Source organism: Anopheles cruzii, chromosome 3, assembly GCF_943734635.1.
Source record: "Anopheles cruzii chromosome 3, idAnoCruzAS_RS32_06, whole genome shotgun sequence".
NCBI lineage: Eukaryota > Metazoa > Arthropoda > Insecta > Diptera > Culicidae > Anopheles > Anopheles cruzii.
The window spans coordinates 22,048,520-22,068,108 of NC_069145.1; the positions used below are offsets into that span (position 1 = coordinate 22,048,520).

General features: G+C 50.0%; 2 protein-coding genes across 4 annotated transcripts in view; one reads left to right on the forward strand and one right to left on the reverse strand.

Moving 5' to 3' along the window:
* Positions 1-19,589, forward strand: part of LOC128274307 (complexin) — a 159,563-nt gene that overhangs the window by 12,907 nt on the left and 127,067 nt on the right. The window lies entirely within an intron of this gene.
* On the reverse strand, positions 4,748-7,216 carry LOC128270056 (nose resistant to fluoxetine protein 6-like). Its single transcript, XM_053007459.1, has 5 exons — positions 7,123-7,216; positions 6,815-6,957; positions 6,500-6,737; positions 5,755-6,431; positions 4,748-5,689 (listed from the first exon to the last, which is right to left on the reverse strand). The coding sequence occupies exons 1-5, from the start codon at positions 7,214-7,216 to the stop codon at positions 4,748-4,750; spliced, it is 2,094 nt and encodes a 697-aa protein (XP_052863419.1).

A 19,589-nucleotide genomic window follows, 5' to 3' on the forward strand; every position in this document is an offset into this window, starting at 1 on the left:
GTTCGGATGTATCAAACGCTCTAATTCACCTTCCGGACCTCCGTCATCGGCGGCGGCGGCGGCATTCTTTTACGATTGCCAAGCGGGTTCAGAGTGTAATAAATGGTGCTAATAATGAGACAAGAGTTTGGCGGCAGCCAGCAGGGATGCATAATGCATGATTATGGTTCCGCCGGGCGCCTTTGCGTACTGCGAATATTCGATACTTCCGTTGTGTCGTCGTAAGGTTCGAATGAATGGGAAACTGTCATCTGGAGTGCCAGACAATATTACTTCCCGAGTTGCCACTGGATTTAAGTACTGTATTACGAGAAATGGTCCTGTTTTCGTTTATGTGCTTAAAACAAACGTTAGGTTTCTTTTGTTCTATGATCGACAATTTTGTGGTCCCTGATATTTGGTCAATTAAAACATTGAACATTGAAACATTGAATGAACATCAATTAAAGCTTTGGGTATTTTATGATTCGAGAAATAAGTCTTATCGAAGAGCCAAATAGCATCATGCTTATAGGTTGCCAATGAAAAGTAAATCAATGTTTTTGGAGCATGTTACAGAGATCGTTGGACGTAGAGCTCTACATCTATGAGAAATTATTCGTTTACAAGATTATACACTATGTTACAAGATTAATGTTCAACTCTTACATCCTGCCGATCTGCTAATACATAAGGAAGCACCTATAATAATCCGACAACTACTCGCTCTTTTACAGCTTTGTTGGTCAAAAGCGATGTTAAGCAATGGGCTAGTATCTTTAATTTAGTACACTTGAGTAAACTTAACCGGATTTTGTGATCGTGGAGCTGTGTCTGTTGGAGGTAAACGTCGTCAACGATAAAATATGATTTATGCACTTTGGCAACATCATGTCACCGGCACTGCCCTCTAGTGGTCAAGATTGATGCATCTTTTGACATCACTTCCGTTAGCGAAGTGCCGTTTTTGTTTCAGAACGATATTGACGGAAACGGAAACTGGTTGTACTTTTACTGGTACAAAAACGGCAAAAATCCCGTGTGAATCTTTCCATCTATCGGCTCCGTTCGCTCTCGGTTTATCGTCCATGTTCGCTCTGGATGCATCTGACGGCAGCAGGCAACACACTAATGAGGTGATAAGCGATTCATTTGCAAACCCAAGGGGGGAAAAAACTCTTTTTTCGCCCTCACACTTCGAACTCACGGAGCGAGGTTCCTACTTCGACACCCACAGGAGATGCGCCATTGGGTTTGTAAGGTCTGCTGCTGCACGGAAAAGATACTCCAAAAGTAGAGATGGCGCAGTGCGAAAATAAACCAAAAAAAAAACTTAGCGAATAGCGAAAAACTCGCCAGACGATGACAGATTTATGAGAAACGATGCGATGATTAATGGATTCCCCTGTTTGCGCATAAACGTGCTCGCGCCCGGCCCGGCTCAGTAAGTTTTAGGGCGATGCGCAAGATATGCTGCTGCTCCAAGGCCCGCGGGGGTCGGTTTGTGTCGGTCCGGTGGGCCAAACCGGAGCTATCTGTTATTGCGGTTTTTGGCACCGCCTGTCGCACTATCGTGTCCATCAGTCGTTATCGGTGTGTTACGGTTGCCTTTGGATGCACAGGCAAAAGCAGCATGGGGTAGCATAGTATCCGTGTTTGCATGACGAAAGGGTTTTGCGAGGACTTGCGTCTAAAGGCAGTAACGAACGAAGTGAAATTTTGCGGAAAGTTTAGGACTTCTTCGCATGATTTAATTTAATTTAGTTCAGCTCCGTTTAATCATTTGTTTCATCAGATTTCAGGTTTTTCATGCAAAAAATTTAACTCGATTTAATCAACAGAATTTTCTTTTTGAATCTCTTCGTATTACCGGCTGTGAGTCAATAATGGTTTCATAACTAACAAAACATACTTAAGATTATTTTCCATGTTTCGTTTAGCAATGTTTACAAAATAGGCATTTCCAGTTCATCGTCACCAGTATTGTTGAAATAATAAAAAAGCCATTCGATATATGTTCGAATTAGGAAATTTTATTGAACAAAAGTTTCCATTCGAAATTGCTTTATTATGTCCATTCCGTGGATAGTTGTCGTCTGTTTGAGTGGTCGCCATGGACAAGCACTGTTTAAACATTTTCTTCACTCGTTGGCTTTTTATTGCACCCAGCTGTAAATTTAATAAATAGCAAATGTATTCTGTGTTGTGTAAAATAAAAAGTATAAATAAATTAATACCGTGCAATGAACAGGTTTTCCATTTCCGCACAATCTTTTGATGGTTGTGGCCGAGACCTTTATTAAGTGCACTCAACAGTTAAGCTCTCTCTTCAGTTCATTATCAAAAATGATACTTGAAAATTGTACCCGTGCATTATGCAATGTCAGTGACGCAATACTTTAACTCGACTTATTTATTACTTCCTTAGGCGTTCCGTGGTCTGGTGCATTTTGCCAGACCACCGCCATTCCTGTGCTGCGTGGTCTGCGCGGGCATCATCCGCGCACTTCCGAGCAATCCGAGCGCGGAATAGATTAATTTCCGCACGTTTCAACGTTCGACAATTAAAGAGACTAAAACGGTGTGCTAAATCCCGCTGAGCGGATATAGCGGTGCAGAGTGGATCTGTTTCGCGAATCGCAGCCAAAGGAAACACACACACGCAGCTTTTCTCGCACCTGCCTGAAGCGGCCGCCGGTGGGCGATGGTACCGGAATGAGTGATTATTTTCACATTAGCTACGGTCGCCATTTTGGGCCACCACCCTCCCCGAAGGGTGTTGTGCGAGTCCGGCCCGAGCCCGTCGGCAGGTTCGCACTCGCACAGCGGTGGCCATCACCTGTCCGCGGCCCTCGCGGACAGCGCGCGCAGTGGACGTCTTTATTTTGCCTCACGGCACGTTAAACGAACCTTGACTCAACGAGCGGGTGCGAAGTGGTTGGACCTCGTGGTCCCGCGGCGGCATGAATGACGCCTGTTTTCAAGAAATCAGTCCAGCTTAATTTGGGCCCCTGCGGAGATGAGCGTGGAGGCAGGGTTGGAGAAACCGTAGTGGACCGGGCCGCAAGCCATTTCTGGACTGACGCCACTGAATGAAGACGTTTGCTTTGTTGCAGTCAATCGTTTTTTGTTCCCCAGAATAATCCAAAGCCGCGGCCAGGTTTTGGGTAATAAATTATCACTTCAATAGATACAGCTTACAAGGTTTTTGACAGCATTTTGGAAGCGTGAGCTCAAGGGGATTGCTGCAGGGAATCTTGTTTGCTAAAGCGTTCCCAGCGTTTGGGAGAGGATAATCACCGTTGTGGCTCTTGTTAGGTATGAAGTGGAACGAGTCTTGCCCTTTTAAGTTATGAATATTGGACTTGGAAGCACATTATGCTCATGAGCAAGCTATCGTAAATAGGTAACGGTGCTTGGAACTTGCTTCTTGGTTGGTCACCGCACCTCGATCCCACACCAATATCTGATCAATGTCCGGCAGTTACGGGTCGATGTTCGGCTCCAGATAGCATGACGCACGTTAAACTCAAGATGAACACCGTTTACTGGTGGAATGTTCAGTTCGGAAGAGAGCAAGTGGTAACGGTCATACCGTGCGTACCCAAGATCCGCCTGGCGCGGCTAACAGTCCATGAAATCGACTCAATTTTATCTAATTCACCACAACAGGTATTGTGGCTACCTCGCCGCGGTGTAGGAAATATCTTTATCGAGCGGAAGCAGCGATCTGGTGACGCAACACAGCTGGTGTTTTACTACCGTACGGAGGTACGGTGGTACACGGCAAAGTATGCCAAAAACTGGACGTCCAGCGGCAGCCCTTGGCCGGTGAAAACCACTTAGTCTTCGCTCCAGCGGTGCGAAGAGAACAACTAAATATTGAATTAAAATTTTATTTAGAGCCCAAAGCAGTCCGGAGCTACGGTAGGGCGCCTGGCGGTGAAAAATGGCGATCCCGTCCGGTACGGCGAGTCGGTCGCTTCCGAAGCGTATCAAAAATATGCATGTCCCAGCGGCCCTGTGTGCCCTCGCCCATTCAGCGCAGACACGGCGAGACGGCGGAATTGGCGACGATAAGAGGAAATGCTATTTCCAAAAAACAGCAGAGCTTTTAGAGGGATCGGAGTGTGATTTACTACGCAACCCAGTCCGTCACACCGGTTGACTCCGTCAAAGTAAAGTCGTTATTAAAAATTGTAATCGCCGCGTCGAACATGAACTTTGATGTTAGCCGAAGTTACACGAACCGCATGATTAACCGCAACATCCGGTCGGTTCGTAGTGACGCACGTGGTTATGCTTTCTGGTGAACGAGAGCGGCCTCTGGCGATCCATTACACCAATATCTGGTCTGGCATCGTGTGTTGAATATACATTTTATTTCATAAAACGTACCTTACGTTGCGTAACATAAAACGCGCACCCAGTTAATACCTTGTTGCTGTTTCTCTCTCTGCTGTAAAACCTTAGGTAAAAAGGAACCGTAGCCTGTAACGCCCTGCCAGTGTAACGCTAGGTGTGGTTGGACCTCCGATTAAAACGAATACTAGTTTAAGGACTTCACCTTATCTACAAACTCAGGATGACGAGGTGACGGCTACGACTACGATGCGATGCGGTTTGTACACAGAGGGCTTAGTCAATGAGCAGCAGCTAATCATCAGTCTCAAAGCAAAACAATAAAAAAAAACACACACACACAGAGACACACGCACACATACGAAGAAGCAAAGTTCCTATCACAGACACGGACCTGCGGCCCCTCTCAGTGTCCTTCGGTGGCCCCCGCCGGGGAGCTGGTGGGCGTCGCGGTTGCGCTGGCCGCCACTTCTGTGGTACTTCCGTTCCGTGGCGGCTGCTGCTGTCCGCTGATTTTTTCCGAGGCCGTCAGGCCCTGGTTGATCGAGGATTGCCTCGGTGCCGGCTCGAGGAGCTCCTTCAGCGCGGCACCGGCCGGCAGCTCGACCAGCACGCAGAGCGCCGCGCCCATGATGTAGCTGAAGAAGAGCACCTCGGCCGTAAAGCCGGTCACGATCAGCTCGTTGCTGAAGATGGGCGCTTTCTCGCGCCCGTACACCTGCACGATGATGGTGAAGTGGATCAGGTACACGCTGTAGCCGAGCTTGCCCAGGACCCCGAAGACCGGATGGCTGAGCGTCATCTTGATCCAGTGGTGCCGGTGGAGCAGCGCTAGCGCCAGCAGCAGCACGGTGTTGAACAGACCCCAGCTGACCTTGAACGTGCTGGCGTACACGGCCAGCACGATCGAGGGCAACCAGGACAGGTTGGTCACGACCCACGACACGGTGGCCATGCTGAACCCGTACAGAAGCCCACTCAGTTGCGCCACCTGCTTGAAGGCGTCCAGCTTGAACAGCTCCTTGCGCTGGTCCCGGAACTGGTGGTACACCATGCCCGCCAGCATGCCACAGAAGTAGACGCCGGTGTTCTGGTGGAACGGGAAGTAGAGCGCATCCTGGAAGTGCTGGCCGCGCATGTACGTGTCCACGTCCTTCATGTCGACCGTCATCACGGGCGAGATGTTGGACGCGAGGTACGTCACGGCCGGCACCACGGCACTGTACAGGAAGACGGCGCTAAACACGTACTTCGTGACCGAGGGCCACTTCCACAGGACCATCATGATGGCCAGCCCGAACACGTACAGCTGCAGATCGGTCGCCAGGTACCACGAGGGGATGAAACACTGCGGGGCAGACACATAAAGTTGGTACGGTTGCGGAGTGACGTCACGATGCGGATCATGCTTACCGGTTGGTGCCAGGCGATGTAGTTGTTGACGAACAGCAGGTTGGCCCACCACCACCGGTGACAGTTGGCGCTCGATTCGCCGGCGAACTGCTTCCCGAACGGGCCGTCGATCATGTGCCGCATCACGGACGACTCGAGCAGGATCATGAACGCGTACGTCGGCACCAACCGGCACAGCCGGTTGCGGATCCGCTCGACGAAGAACGCCGGCCGGAAGCACGGGTGCTTCCGGGTGTGGTCGAGAAAGTTGACCACCATCAGCATGCCGCCGATGGCGAAGAACGTCTGGACGTAGTTCTGGAACTCGGCGATGAACGTTTGCAGCGCCGTCCCGTGCTGGAGTTGCTCCATGTACTCCGGGTTGCGTTGCGGTATCTTCAGGTGCGCGATTGTGACGTGCAGGAAGATGACGCGACACGTTTGCATAAACCGGAACGCCTCGAAGCACGCCAGGTCGGTGCGCGTCTGGCTGTTGCCGGCCGGTTCCTTTAGGCGGCGCACGTTCCGCGGGAACGAGAACGCCGTCAGGAGCCGCTGGTGGCCCAGCTTGAGGCTGCGCGCAAAGTATCCTTCCGGGAAGCGCTGGCGGGCCTGTTCGTGCAGATCGTAAACGGTCGAGGCCAGGACCAGGAACACGATCGTTGTGGCCAGTAGGATAAAGGCCACATCGAGCCAATCTGTTGGGACAAAGCGTTGGGACGTTATCGAGAGAGCTGCATGACGGTGAACTCCGTGATCTCCGTACCGTAGGGGAGGCTTTCGGTGTTCTTGGAGTAGCAGTACTGGATGCGAAGGTTCGGTGCCAGTTTCAACTGGTAGCCGGCCGTCACTTCATCACCTATGCACTGGTGCATCAGATCGCTCTGCGTGTAGCGGTCCGCAGCCTGGGATCCATTGTGGATGATGGCGTCCTGACATTTGGGCAAACAAATGCCACGCTCCAGCACCCGATGGTCGTAGTGGTGATAGTCACTGGAAAAGAACTGCCCAACCGGTCAGGAAAACAGGAAACGGTCACTTTCGCATGCTGGCGATCTTCACGATCCGATCCACGACTTACACTGATGTTCCGCCAGAGGGCGGACGCTTCGTCCGGCTCGAGCGGTGCCTTCACCACGCAGTACACGTAGTCACTGTACCACCGGCGGCAGTCTTCGAAGTCGTCGTACTTGAACAGCGGCGGAAACTTCAGGTACTCGTCCACTGGAATGGCACCACCAGAACCGATCAGGATAGGTTGACGACAGCGCCACGCAACGCACTCAAAAGACAAGTTCCCGGCACATTCTTGCGCATCCAGAAAATCACATCCCACCAACAAGCGACACAAACAAACAAACAAACAACAAAGTGGGGTAAATAACTTACGTCGAAATTCGTCTCCGTCGACTGCGGCCACCAGCTCCGCCAGCACCAGAGGTAGCGTTACGCAAAGTGCTAATATGGCTGCCCTTCGAGACATTTTTATTGCTTAGCAAATTTGTCACTATTTACTTCCCGCCCCGGGGACGAACGGACCGGTGGACTGGCGCACTGGCGCGAGTGCACTCCGGAGACACAGATGGCTTGTTGTGTGCGTTGAGACACGTGAATAGTTGTAGCACTCGCGGCGCCACAAAAATTGAACACTACAATTTCGCAATCACTGGCGGCCGGCGGTATCACTTCGACACTTTATCACTTCTTTACTTCATCACTTCTTTCGAACCTTGTCCGCGTTCGGTTGGGAAATTTGGCTAGTTTAAGGTTGTCGGCTTTCAATAACCGTCCTCGCCCTCGGTCTTACATACGGTGCGGCAGCAAAGTCTCCGAACCTGTGGGGTTGCAAGCAAACAATTTGAGGTGTGTCGTGAACACTACACTTTCTAACACTTCGGATCGCGCGCTATTCTCGCCGTTGCCTTCGGTTGAAGTTCCCCTCGCCAGTGGCTTCATTGTCATCGAAGTCCGTGTCCGTGTCCGCAATTTATTTTCCATATTTGGGAACATCATAAAGTACCGGGCGAAGGAGCGCGAGAGCAGCAGAGTGTCGAGGTCGTCCGTTAAGATTGGGTGACATTAAGGTCAATAGCTGGCGAATTCCATGGACTTTTCGTCTTCGTCTATTTTAAGTGTCTGGCATTTTTTCGATCTAAAGCTAATACACATTCCATGTGAATGTCAACTGATTTGATTGACACCTTTATTTTTTATGAACCTTCAGTGTAAGTTACAAGCAACATAAAAATCAACCGAAAGTTACTGCCCACGATATGTAACGGATCTTCACTTCAGTCTGGGACCTTAGTTGCCGCACTGTTCGCGCGTGTATTGAAGCTGTTTTCGGCCACAATTTACAATCGCCAAATGGGGCAGACAACAACAGAAAAAAACAAACACAATACCTACAATGAAGGTGGAGCATAAGATACCTTTTGTACTCCGGTGGCGGTGTTCGACCGGCCGAGATGGGTTTTCTCCGGGCTGGGCCGTGGCCCGGATGTGGTCGGATTGCTCATATCAGCAAACAACCTCGGCCCAACCTCGTGAGCCTCTGATTCAAACTTGGAAATAGGACCGAGATCGAGGGGCGATCGAGCGCCACGGAGCGAGAAACCAACAGACGGGCGGGCGACGAGCGATCGGGCACCGCCACACACACCGCGACCGAAACGTATGACGCAAATCAAATTATTGGGGTATTATTTGCATGAAAACGGGGCGTGATATGGCACGACGGCGACGGCGGTGGTAGTCGGACGTGAACTCGGGGGAAATACTCGATTCGGCTTTTTTAATCTCTTGGCCGCCGTTAATTTCCGCTTTCTAACGTCTGCTTTCCGCATCGCCCGGAAGTCGGCCGGTCGGCTGCCTACATGCTGCGTACCATTAAGGCTGATGTTGCTTAGGAAAAACCAGCTGCGCCTTCGAGCTCATTAAAGTCAAACATGGGCCACAACAGAGTGCGGTGTTTGGTTATGTGTTTGCGTCCGGGGTTCTAATTGTCACCCGGCAACGAAGAGCTTGATCGTGCGATCGCGCACTGCACCAACTCCTGCTCCTTGACGTGGGGAATTTCAACTGCTCATCGGCCCATCGGCTGAGTACACCTCGGGCGCGTTCGCAGTTCACATTTGCACGTTAATGTCACTTCTATTTGCGCAACGCCGATTGTGTCGTGTTCCGTGTAAGAAACTGTTCCTTTTTCTTCTTCTTGCGCTTGCGGTCGAGGCGTTACTCCAACTTGATGGCGTTTATTTTGTATCACACGCTCACGCTCCTACTGGGCCCATCCTGTTGGCTTTACCTTCTCGCCGAGTGGGCGATGATCGACGCACGGGGCCACCCAATCGATAACGCTCTATCAGCTGCGCGAACTATGTTTCTGCGCGAACGCAGGCGCGCACTCGCGATCGGACGTGATGTTGGCCGGATTAGCGATCACACGCGACTGCACCGGCCTCCCCGAGCCGGCGGAAGAACGGTTCGCGAGCGACGAATTTTCACCCAACAACCCACCCTCCCCGGTGGCGCCGGTTCCTCGCCGGTCGGCCCGTCGAAGTCTTTCGTGCCGGTGGTGACGTCGTCCGCAGCGAAGACGTCACCGTCAAGCGCCGGCTCGGCTCGCGTTCGGCTTGCGGTCGGTCGCGTTCTTCACGCTCTCGCAGGTCCACGCTGTTCCGCTTCGTGGTCCACTTCGCCGGTCCACGCCGGGCAGGGGCCGGGATTGGTGGTGGTGGTGCCGGTAGTGTATCTAAACGGAAGAAAGCCTCGTGGCCATCATCACTCAGCCGCCCCGCGACGTTGATCGGAAATTTGGCACTTGGCACACACACGGACTTGGCGGGGAATTCCGTGAGTCGCCGCGTGTGAAGTGTGAAGATGAGTAGGCCCCCAAAACGGCGGTGGCCTCTCGCCCACCGCCCGGTTGGGGTTTTTTTCTATGCCGTAATGATCGGCTGCCCTTTGTGACGGGGTCCTTCACTCCTTTACGGACAGGTAATTGTTTCCCCCCAAAAGGTTGGCTCCTGCATTTGGAATGGTCGGCATTACCTGCCGAGATGTTGATTGCGATCGGTCGGTACGTGTGGCGAAAGGCAGAAAATCCAACGGCACTTGAGCAGCTTGAGAGGGAGCCTTGATTGCACCCCAGCCAGTGTGGAAACCCTTGACAGTCGGCCCGACGACCGAAGCTTCTGGGGAGTTCCGTCCGCAACTAGAACAAGAGATCGATCGAACATGTTTTGTTGCTTCAAAATAACAGACCGATGAGATGGCAGGATCTGCCATTTGATCGTTAGAACGTACTCGTAGGATCGATCTACCATTAGTTCCAGAGACTAATCATCGCTTCGTTGATCGATGGATGTTGATCAATTTGGTAAGCTTGATTTGTTTTTGCTGTTCCACTCCTGAACTCTCGCAAGTAAACAGCCTCAGCAGACGACTAGGGGTGAATAATGATGACGTGAGTGAGTCACACAGATCGCGATCGTGTTCATCACGGCGCTTGGACCCTGGACCCCCTGAGCTCTAGGTGCAAAACACATGGGCAACATTAATTACGCACACACTGCTTATCGACATTAAGCATCGGACCGCTTGGCGACCGCGGCCCCGAATTTCTTAGCCAAATTAATTTCGATATGCGCGTTCGAGTACTTCGTGCCCGAGGCGTGTGTGTGTGTGTGTGTGTGTGTGTGTGCTCGATCCGCTGCCAGTTGTGCCAGTCATGGTTAAGATTTGATTGAAGCAATTTCCAGGTCCACCATCAGGTCCGATTTCAATGAACCCGCCGACTACACACGCCAGGCCACGGGTTGACTTCATCGGATGTCGGGTGAGGGAACGTGCACAAAAAGCATAGTTTTTGTCGAATGGGAAAGCAAGCATTGTGCTGTTTGCTGTTTGCGGGCTCCTGAACGTGTTCCCCCTGGCATCAAACATTATCAGGCCTAGAGGCCCCCAGGGGAACAACAACGCCGTCACGAGATTCGAACGTCGCGGGTCGCGAGGCCTTAACGCGTCATGACGAATGGCAAACAATGGGAAGCGATCGTTCTCGAGGAGGGTTACCCCGCAAACACTGACGATGGTTGACGTCAACGAGCATGTGTCTCTCTGGCGTATGTGGTCTTTGGCGGAAGCCGTTCGGCAAAGGCCTTCTGGAGCACGTGGTGCGATGCTACCGACTTTCATCGGGCAGCTTCCCGAACAGCTGGGACCGTGTGGAAGACTGGCTCTAGTGTCTAGTGTCGAAAGCGGGCTAGTCCAGTCCGAGTCCCTCCAAGAGCTCCAAGGAGAAATCATGGGAATCTTCCAAGAGCCACCAACCGATGGGAGACACGAGAATGCGCCCACAGCTTACGCCGTGTGGCGGTACACTTGAGATCCCGAGACCACTCTCGGGCTGGGTGGGGAATTGAAATATGAGAGACTATTAAGGACGGGCGGCTGCCACATAGAGCCGCCGCAGATTGTTACGGCCTCTCTGCAGCACCACAAGAGGGCACCACTTTTCGGGCCACTTCAGAGCGAGGCAGACCTTCGCCTCCGTCCCACCCCGCCGGGTACTTGGGGTTAAGGTTTGTCAACGGCCACGGCGCATTGAGTGGATGTGCGAGGCAGTCGGGCAGCCCTCGAGAGCCCCACCGTCAAATCTCTGCCATCCGTTCCAACTTGAGAATATTAATTGTAATCTCACAGGTTTGCCAAATTCTTTCAATGTTGGGGACGAAACCGTACGATGTACAACACGTGGCTGGGTGTGGGCACCGATCGGATGATCGATGGCCGCTCATCAGTCGGTAAGTGGTTAGTGTTAGTTTAACTGCCTTGCATGTTTGATTGGACGCTTTTTCGGATTCGGTTTCTTGGAGATTTCCGGTTGAATGGCCAGCGAATATGATCGTCTCTCGGCACCGGCGTTTTGACCAAGGTGTTTCTAAAAACATGGACAGTGATGGACATGGACCTTGAGATACTATCTATTGATCGCATTCGATCCTTCGCATTGCATTCCACAAGGAAAAAAAAAGAACGAAGCAAAAAAGTCAAACATGATGTAGGGGTCCATCGTGACGTGTCGATCAACCTTATCGATTATGCTTACTTCGCACGGACGACCGTGAGGAAGTTGGAAAAACAAAACTCATTTAACCAACATCGGGGCTGTGATGCGCTTCCATTCTTTCAACACGTGACTTAGGGGTGTTGCAGTTTCGGGTCTTGGTTGGTTGCATAAAGATTAACGAGTCGCGCCTCATGGGCAATAAAGCGTCCACTTCATTAATTTGTCCAACTCCTCGGTCCAACGGTAATGTGAGACGACCACCCGGTGCGTCCAATTATTTCAGCATAATTCTCTCATTTTCCAATTGACCCGGCTGGGCCGAAGGGCCAGGGGATTACCACCTGGCGTAACCTTCGCTGACTAATCGTCAATCAGCGCGGATCAGACCGCATTTTTTCTGTAAGTGGCGCGCCACACACGGCGCGGAGAAGCGATAATTTAATTTCCGGAGATGGACGCGTAGCCGAGTGGACCAACTCAGCGAACGATTAATGAGAGTGCGTGGCTCAATCTTAAGGGCTTTCGGCGGACAGTTCGGCTTCAACCCTTACGGCCCTTGTCACCGTGGCAGAAAAATGGCTGCCATTTTTATCGCTGTTCACAAGCTGTCATTGCTCTGCAGTTGAGCAACACGAGTCAGAGAAATGTTGTTCCCGTTTTAGACCGTTTCCGGTGTTCGGTAACCGTATCGGTGTTCCGCTTTCGAAAAGGTTTGCTTCAAACGACGGTGCAACCAAACAGAACCCCGCGTCCTCGACAACAATTCCACATTGCACAAGACGCCGTGATGCCGATGGTGAAGTGAAAAGAACACTTCCGCGTTTGATCCCATTTGAGAAAACGAACTCCGTTCGCAATCGCATCATCGCATCGCCGTACGCCGCGATGCGCTGCTCGTACGCCGATCGAACAGGGATGCTTTAGGGTTTTCGTTTTTATTTTGGGCCATCTTGCCTGCCGGAACTAAGGAAAATACCGTTGCTCTGCATCCCATGGCCGGGCGAGCGTTGTGCATTTTCGGTTTTCGAATCTTGAGGTTTGGTGAAAATGCAACCACCTTGGCACGGTAGTAGCAGCCACTCGAGCACATCCGATGCGCTTAGCTGCCGAAAGGCACCATCATGCTGGCGTGTCGTGAACTTTAAAGAGACTCTTTTTTTACTGCAAAAATCCCCAGTTTGACACACACTTCCTTTTAGGGCTGACGGGACGATAAGTCGTGGTTTATTGGCGGGTAACATGGCGCGGTGATCATCGAAAATCCTAGGTGCGTTGCGGATGTAGATTGAATCCATGGCCATGAACCACGAGCTCACCTTGGCACCAATAAGATGTGCAAACGGCAGGGCATGCCAAAAATGACGCCAGTTCTTGTCTAAATTCGTTTTATCAGCACGCTATTGGAAGAGTCTGCACAGCTTTTAGGCACTTTTCAATGAAACGGAGGTGGAAGTTTTTTCTTCTAGACAGCAACATTCGTTGATGATGGCATGATTCATAAATTGTCAGATTTTAGAAACGTACCAACTATACGTAGGAAAATAAACCAATTATACTGTCAATAATTATTATTCCTTGAACTAATGACCCTAGCAGACTCAATGCGATCCATTAAATATGGAAAGGAGTGCGTAATTAAGCTGTTTACTACGGTCCGTCGAGGCACGTGGGCAATTTTTCCAGTCCAGACGTCTACTCCGTTCCCCTAAAATAAAAAAGTGATCTTGACATAACCTTAATCAGGTATACATACGACCCGGTCCGTTCTTCTAAGACGGTCCAGTCTGCTGTTACTATATATGGTTTAGGTTGAGAAGCAACCTTCTTGACGCATTCAGGCTTGACTTAAATATTTTTTTTTATAATCTTAGAAGAACGGACCGGGCCGTATTTATAACTCAAATTATTGTTCCGTTTTAATTAGGCCCGTCGTGGTTCCGTTGACTCAGGTTTAATACATAAATACAAAAAATTGCATTAATTAGAAAATTGACGTCAAACTCCAGCCACTTTTCTAAGAATTCTTCACCTCTGTTGGTATAAAACAATCTTGGGGGCCCTTTGGCGCAAGGTGAACGGATGGTTCACCATTACCTTTTCTTTCGTACAGGAGGGAGAAGTTCTAGAATGTTCTGCACTTGTCAGGCCATAAAGCCAGGAGCCTGGTCGGTCGTTACCTAGGTCTCGGACTATGAATCTCTTTTTAAATAACGATGTAATGAACTATTTTTATGTTTCTACTTTCAGACCACTTAAAAGCGATATCTGACCTCCGACTCACTTGAAAGAGATCTCACATTGATCGTTTATCGAACGCATCGATTTCTTACACACCGGGTAGGTAAAGATTGAACCATTTAAATCATTTTAAGCTAGCCATTCTATCGGAATGTTTCGACCAGGAGACCAATCACTCCTCCAACTACTCAATGGATCACATTCATGGTAATTTACAATGTTGTAAGTTTTGGCTGCCATTTCGAACACTTCCTAAAGAGTCGTTTCTGCAACACAGCCTCTGTTGTAGTGTGGATGAAAAGCATCTCATGCCGGTAACATTTTCCGATGACCTTCCACAGGCAAGCCACCGGGCGGGCACTTCGTTCGTCGTGCCGGTGGGATGTCTAATGCTTAACCAAACATAGCAAAACCCCAAACAAGGATAAGACGACCCACGTGCGGAGGGTCCTGTACCTCGGGTGGCCGGAAGGGTTTGGCAAACAGATTACTGCGCTCAAGTGAAATGATTACTACACATGTGTATCTTTCACAACGAAACGGGTAGGCAACGTGCGTGCGTGTGTCTGCATATTTGGGAGTCCGACAAGTGCGCTACCGGCCGCATGTGTAATTTTCTGGACCCTAGCGAAAGGGAGTTCCCCTCTCCTGTAACGCACCGAAAATTACGTCCGAAAAGGTTCTTTGTGTACTCTTCTCGGCGCACGAAACTCCGTAAATCTTGTGAAAATAATTTACCGTCCAAATCTGTGGCCCCAACCGTCCAAAGGACCCTCCAAAGGGGGCTCGTCGGGTTAGCTAGGGCTGGTTTAATATTCGACAAACACCTTGCGGACGCGGGGTTCTCGCAATTCTCGTCGAGGTGTCTTAGTTACGCCACTCGACGGGACACCTCACCAAGACTTCGGGGGGCCGAGAGGGTACCCATTAACGAGTATCCTATTTTCTTAGCCGCCCCCAAAACGGCTCAAGGACTCGCTGGACCGGAAGCGGCAGAGTGAGCCCTTTGTCAATGGCCGCCTACGAGGCAACCTGGTGCCGGCGTATCGATTGCCCAGCCTCGTGTAAGCCTACGGAATTAGAACGAACCCCGAAGGCCATTGGATTGATGCCCTCGCACACCTGTATGGAGCCGGGGATTTTCTCAGAACGCAACGAAGGGCCTGCTGTGGCCGTGGGCGCGGGGGCAGCAGTTCTCGATGATCATCGAACCCTTTTTCTCGGGCCACTGAACATGTGTTGGATGAGCGGCGGATGATTATTGTTTTCGTTCGGCCATTAACGCGCGACAGTAGACTGATTTGCAATTATTTGCCGAGAGCCGATATGATCTGCTCGCTGAGAGCTAGTGCCTTGTGCGCGTTTTATGTTTTCTTTGGTTTGCCCCGGAAGCCACGCCTTGGTTATGGGACCTCCAACCAAAACAGTAATAATTAAATGTCTTTCACAGTGTCTTTCAAGAGTTATATCGTTGCCGATTCTCTTGCTTATCCATGCCGCCTGGAAAGCCTTGTTGTTGTCTGTCTGCCGTTGGAGGACTTCGGACGATTGTGACGACTCCGTTGAGTCATTTTAGTCCAGGGTGTTATGTGAATCCTATTTTTTCATTCGATATGACGTATCCGGTTTTAGTTTAGATTTTTCTTATCCTACAGCCAAATGGTCCGCCATCAGGTTGTGTTGATCAACTGTCATACAAAATCTATAGCGTTCTTTTACAAAAATAATGTTCGTAATTGAGTCACTTGTGAAGATGTGGATCGAGTGCAAAGGACTTGCTGCGTAAGCTCCTAACATCGCTTAAGGATCTCGTCAGTTTATGACTTTAGAACTGACATTATTTTCTGCTTAAGAAATATCGCAGCCAGAAGACATGTGAACAATATGTTTGGTGTATGTCATGTCTTTTGAACGTTCCAAAGGCGTTTTAGCAGCGCTTTACAGAGCGCTTAATAATAGCATTCCAGTTTCTTCGTTCGTCCTGTGCAACTTCATCGCCTTGCAATCATTATTTCTTCCTCGATGCGAACCACTTCCAAGTCACAGTTTTCCACATAACGAGCACTTATTTGCAGCAAGTGACCGTAAAAAACTTTGCTATTATTTACGAGCGTGCCGTGTTGTTGGTGTCGTTGTTGTTGCTGCTGTTGCTAGTGTTGCCCAAGCGGCGGCAGCAGGGTATGCGTTCACATCCTCGGAAAACGATTTGCCCTTAGCTGGGCGTTTTTCTTTAGTCTCTCTCTCTCTCTTTCTCATCCCTTGCTCGGCAGCCCCACAGCTGTTGTTTATCACCACGGGCACGTGACCGCCATATAGTGTTCCAGCGTACCATAAACGTGTCCTTCCAGTGCCTTTGTAAGGGTCGAGTCGTAGGTACCATTCTAAGACGGGACCCCCTCATTTGCCTATTTGCTACCGAAGAAGGTTTTCATATGGGGGTTGGTTTCCAGCTTTTTCTGAGGGCGATTTTCTTTTCGCACCCGTCAGCACAGCACCGCAATTTCATGACTCGTAAACCTTCTCACTCACCGCCCGGGTTGCACACGCACACACCGTGGCTTGGCTTTCGAACAACGGTACTACATCAGTTTTCTTGTCGATCTTCCCACCAAGAGGGCCGTATTCCTGGCCCCCAAACGCAGTTCCAATCATTTATTCAAATCTTATTTTATCTGGCGCGTTGCGTACGGGCCGTGCTGCCCTTCATTCTGCTAAGCGTCTACTGTCTCGCCTCTACGCCGATGCAATACATCATGGTTAGCACACGGAAAAAGGGCTCCGTTGCAAATAAAAAGGCTTCGTTACGGAAATATTACTTGGGGGAGACCGGGACGAGACTTTTGGCGCGCTTCCCGGGATGTGCGCACGGTCGCCGGTCGCTTCCCCTATCTCGCGCATCCCGACCCTTGATCCCGAGGGCCGGATAACGCCTAATAGTCACTGACACCAGCGCAAGGGTGTTAAGCCCATTACACGCAAACTCATCAGTGTAACGATGAACCACTCGAAAGTCTTCGCTCGTGGAGCTCGGCGTGGTTCGTCCTTTTTGCGTCCTGTTTTTGTAGAAAGAAAGGCGCACGATAACGAGCTGAGTGAGCATAATATTCCGCCCAAGCCGCCCATCTGATAAAAACCGCGTCCACAGTTCCTTTCGCGTCGCACATGTGCACTCTGCTCTTTGCTTGACGTCAAATGTTATAAAGAGCAACATTTTATGTTGGCACGCGAGAAAAAGGGTCATACTGATTTTTTTTTCTGTTCTATTTGGCATCATGTGATGAGCATCTCAAAAACTCGTTGGACCGCGCTTCATATTGGCCTTGAAGTTTGTATAAAAAGAGTCCCCAATATGTTGGGAAAACATGAAAGTAATGTCGGTTTTTTTTCTATTTTAAACTTTTTAATTGACCAGTTCATGCTGGATACACTCAGTTTGATAGTTGGGGAGTAGCTGACAGTACATTACACCCCAATTTCTCTTCGCGTAGATCAGGGGACTCAACTTCATTGAGCAGCTGTAATAAATGTGAATAGCGTAAAACCAGTAAAACTCGTAAAACCATACACTTCCTGGAAGACTTCAGCAGAAAGGATCGGAATGATTGGCTTTCGTATTAAAAAAGTAAATCTGAACAAGATCGCGAAACAACCAACGCACAGTTACCACTTTAAAATGTGTTTGCATTGTTGATTAGAGATGTTCAAATCTAATTCCTGGCAGGTGATAATTGTCCGCACATGTAACAAACATGATGGCAGGGGTAAACGTATGATGTTAAACAAACGACCGACCGATGTACCGACCGTGAGCACAAATTATACTCATCAAACGACCAACACAACTGGCTTTGGGGTATTTGGCTCATCCCTGACAGAGCGCTTGTTTGAGATGCTCGAAACTTCGCAGAGTTAGAAACTTTTTTAGACTTAGTTGTGCTTTGTCAAAAAGCTCAGACAGAAAAATCCATCGGGTTTGCAGAAATCAACTGCCATTTATGGTCGAAATGACGCTTAGACCGATCCTTTTTCTTGATTTTTGATTAAGTCTTTTGGAGACCTCCGGCCGATATTAACGTTTCCGATTGGAACGTTAACTACTACACAGATTAAACTTGGCAACGGTTCGGACGCATGAAACTGGGCGAATATTCTGTGGATTGACTAAGGTTACGGCTTCTGCAAACGAATGCTATAGGAGCCTTGAATAACTGCCATCACTTTTAGATTCACCTAAGGCGCAATGTTCTAGATTCGTACGGACGATTCGTTCCAAGTACCATTCAGTAAGTGTTTCGATTTTTTTTGCTGTCGCCAGTGTTAAATAGAGGCCCCAAACGAAATTCACTTCGGACGCCACACGCCGTATGGTCGTCATTCTTGCCCACAACCCAAATGGACGTCTTCTGCTTCGGCACAATCGGAGAATCGCGGAGAGTTCGCGGGGGAAGGTGATACTGGCCGCATCCCCGGTCGATCCATTTGGATATTGAATTTTTATTGAATCATCTTTGATTGATCGATTTGAAGTGCCGTTGCCGTACGTCCGTGTTTTATTCGCACGCTCCGGTACAGTTACGGGAGACCCTTGGTTTTGATTGATGGCCGCACTCGCGGTTGAAGCAACATTCAGCTCCGGTGATGGATCGAAGTAGTACTTCAGCGGCGGGCCTCGGCGAGCGAAACGGAAGGAGTTTTTCGGAAGTGACCGATGGAGCTGGATGTAAGTGTATCACCCGCTTAACCTTGGACCTGTACGAAGTGTAGTTAACATCACATGACCGGCGTGCACACTACACAACTTATGCATTTTTCATCGGCTCTCGTAACGCCGAGCACTTCACCGAGCACGCTGTGAACGGGTCACCAGTGGTGTAAGTGTCGGCCACGGGCAGCTGCCGAAGGAATGGCGTATTTTAATTAACGACTAAACGGTCTCACAAAAAACTCCGTACGTGGTCTCATCGAAGTTTTGCCGATCGCAGCCCTGCACGGTGGATCGGATTAAAGATTTTACTATCAGCCCAGCCCAGCGGCCGGATGGTGGCCTCTCATATGTAGCCCGGCCTGGGCATCTGGAGCACACGGAGCGCAAAATTGAAAAAGTTTTGATTGCATTCCTTAACGTCATTCCATTCTCCCGGCCACGGGGGGAGGATCTGGACTTTTTTTCTTGTTTGTCTTCATCTCGTCAGTCGACATCGACTTTTCTGGCGCGCTGATGAGCGTAGTGCATGGCCCGGGGTCGGGGCTGAGTGTCACTTACGCTGGCCCGAAGCATCCCTTTGGACGCTCGAAGAATGCTGCAGGCGGGCCTTCAGCTATTTTATCGTGTGCATCGCAGCCGTTAAGCTGATGATGTGTTGCAAACGGAGATGGTCTGTACGCTGTGCACCGGGACGGCATCAATCCGTGACCCGCGTGCTTAATTAAATCGAACCTCGTTCGGGCGGGTCAAGTTCTCTCGGGTACCTCAATTGCGCCGCGACTGACTGACAGCCATCTGCCATCGGCACTCCGCGGCGAAGTGCTTCAGTCGAGGAGTCAT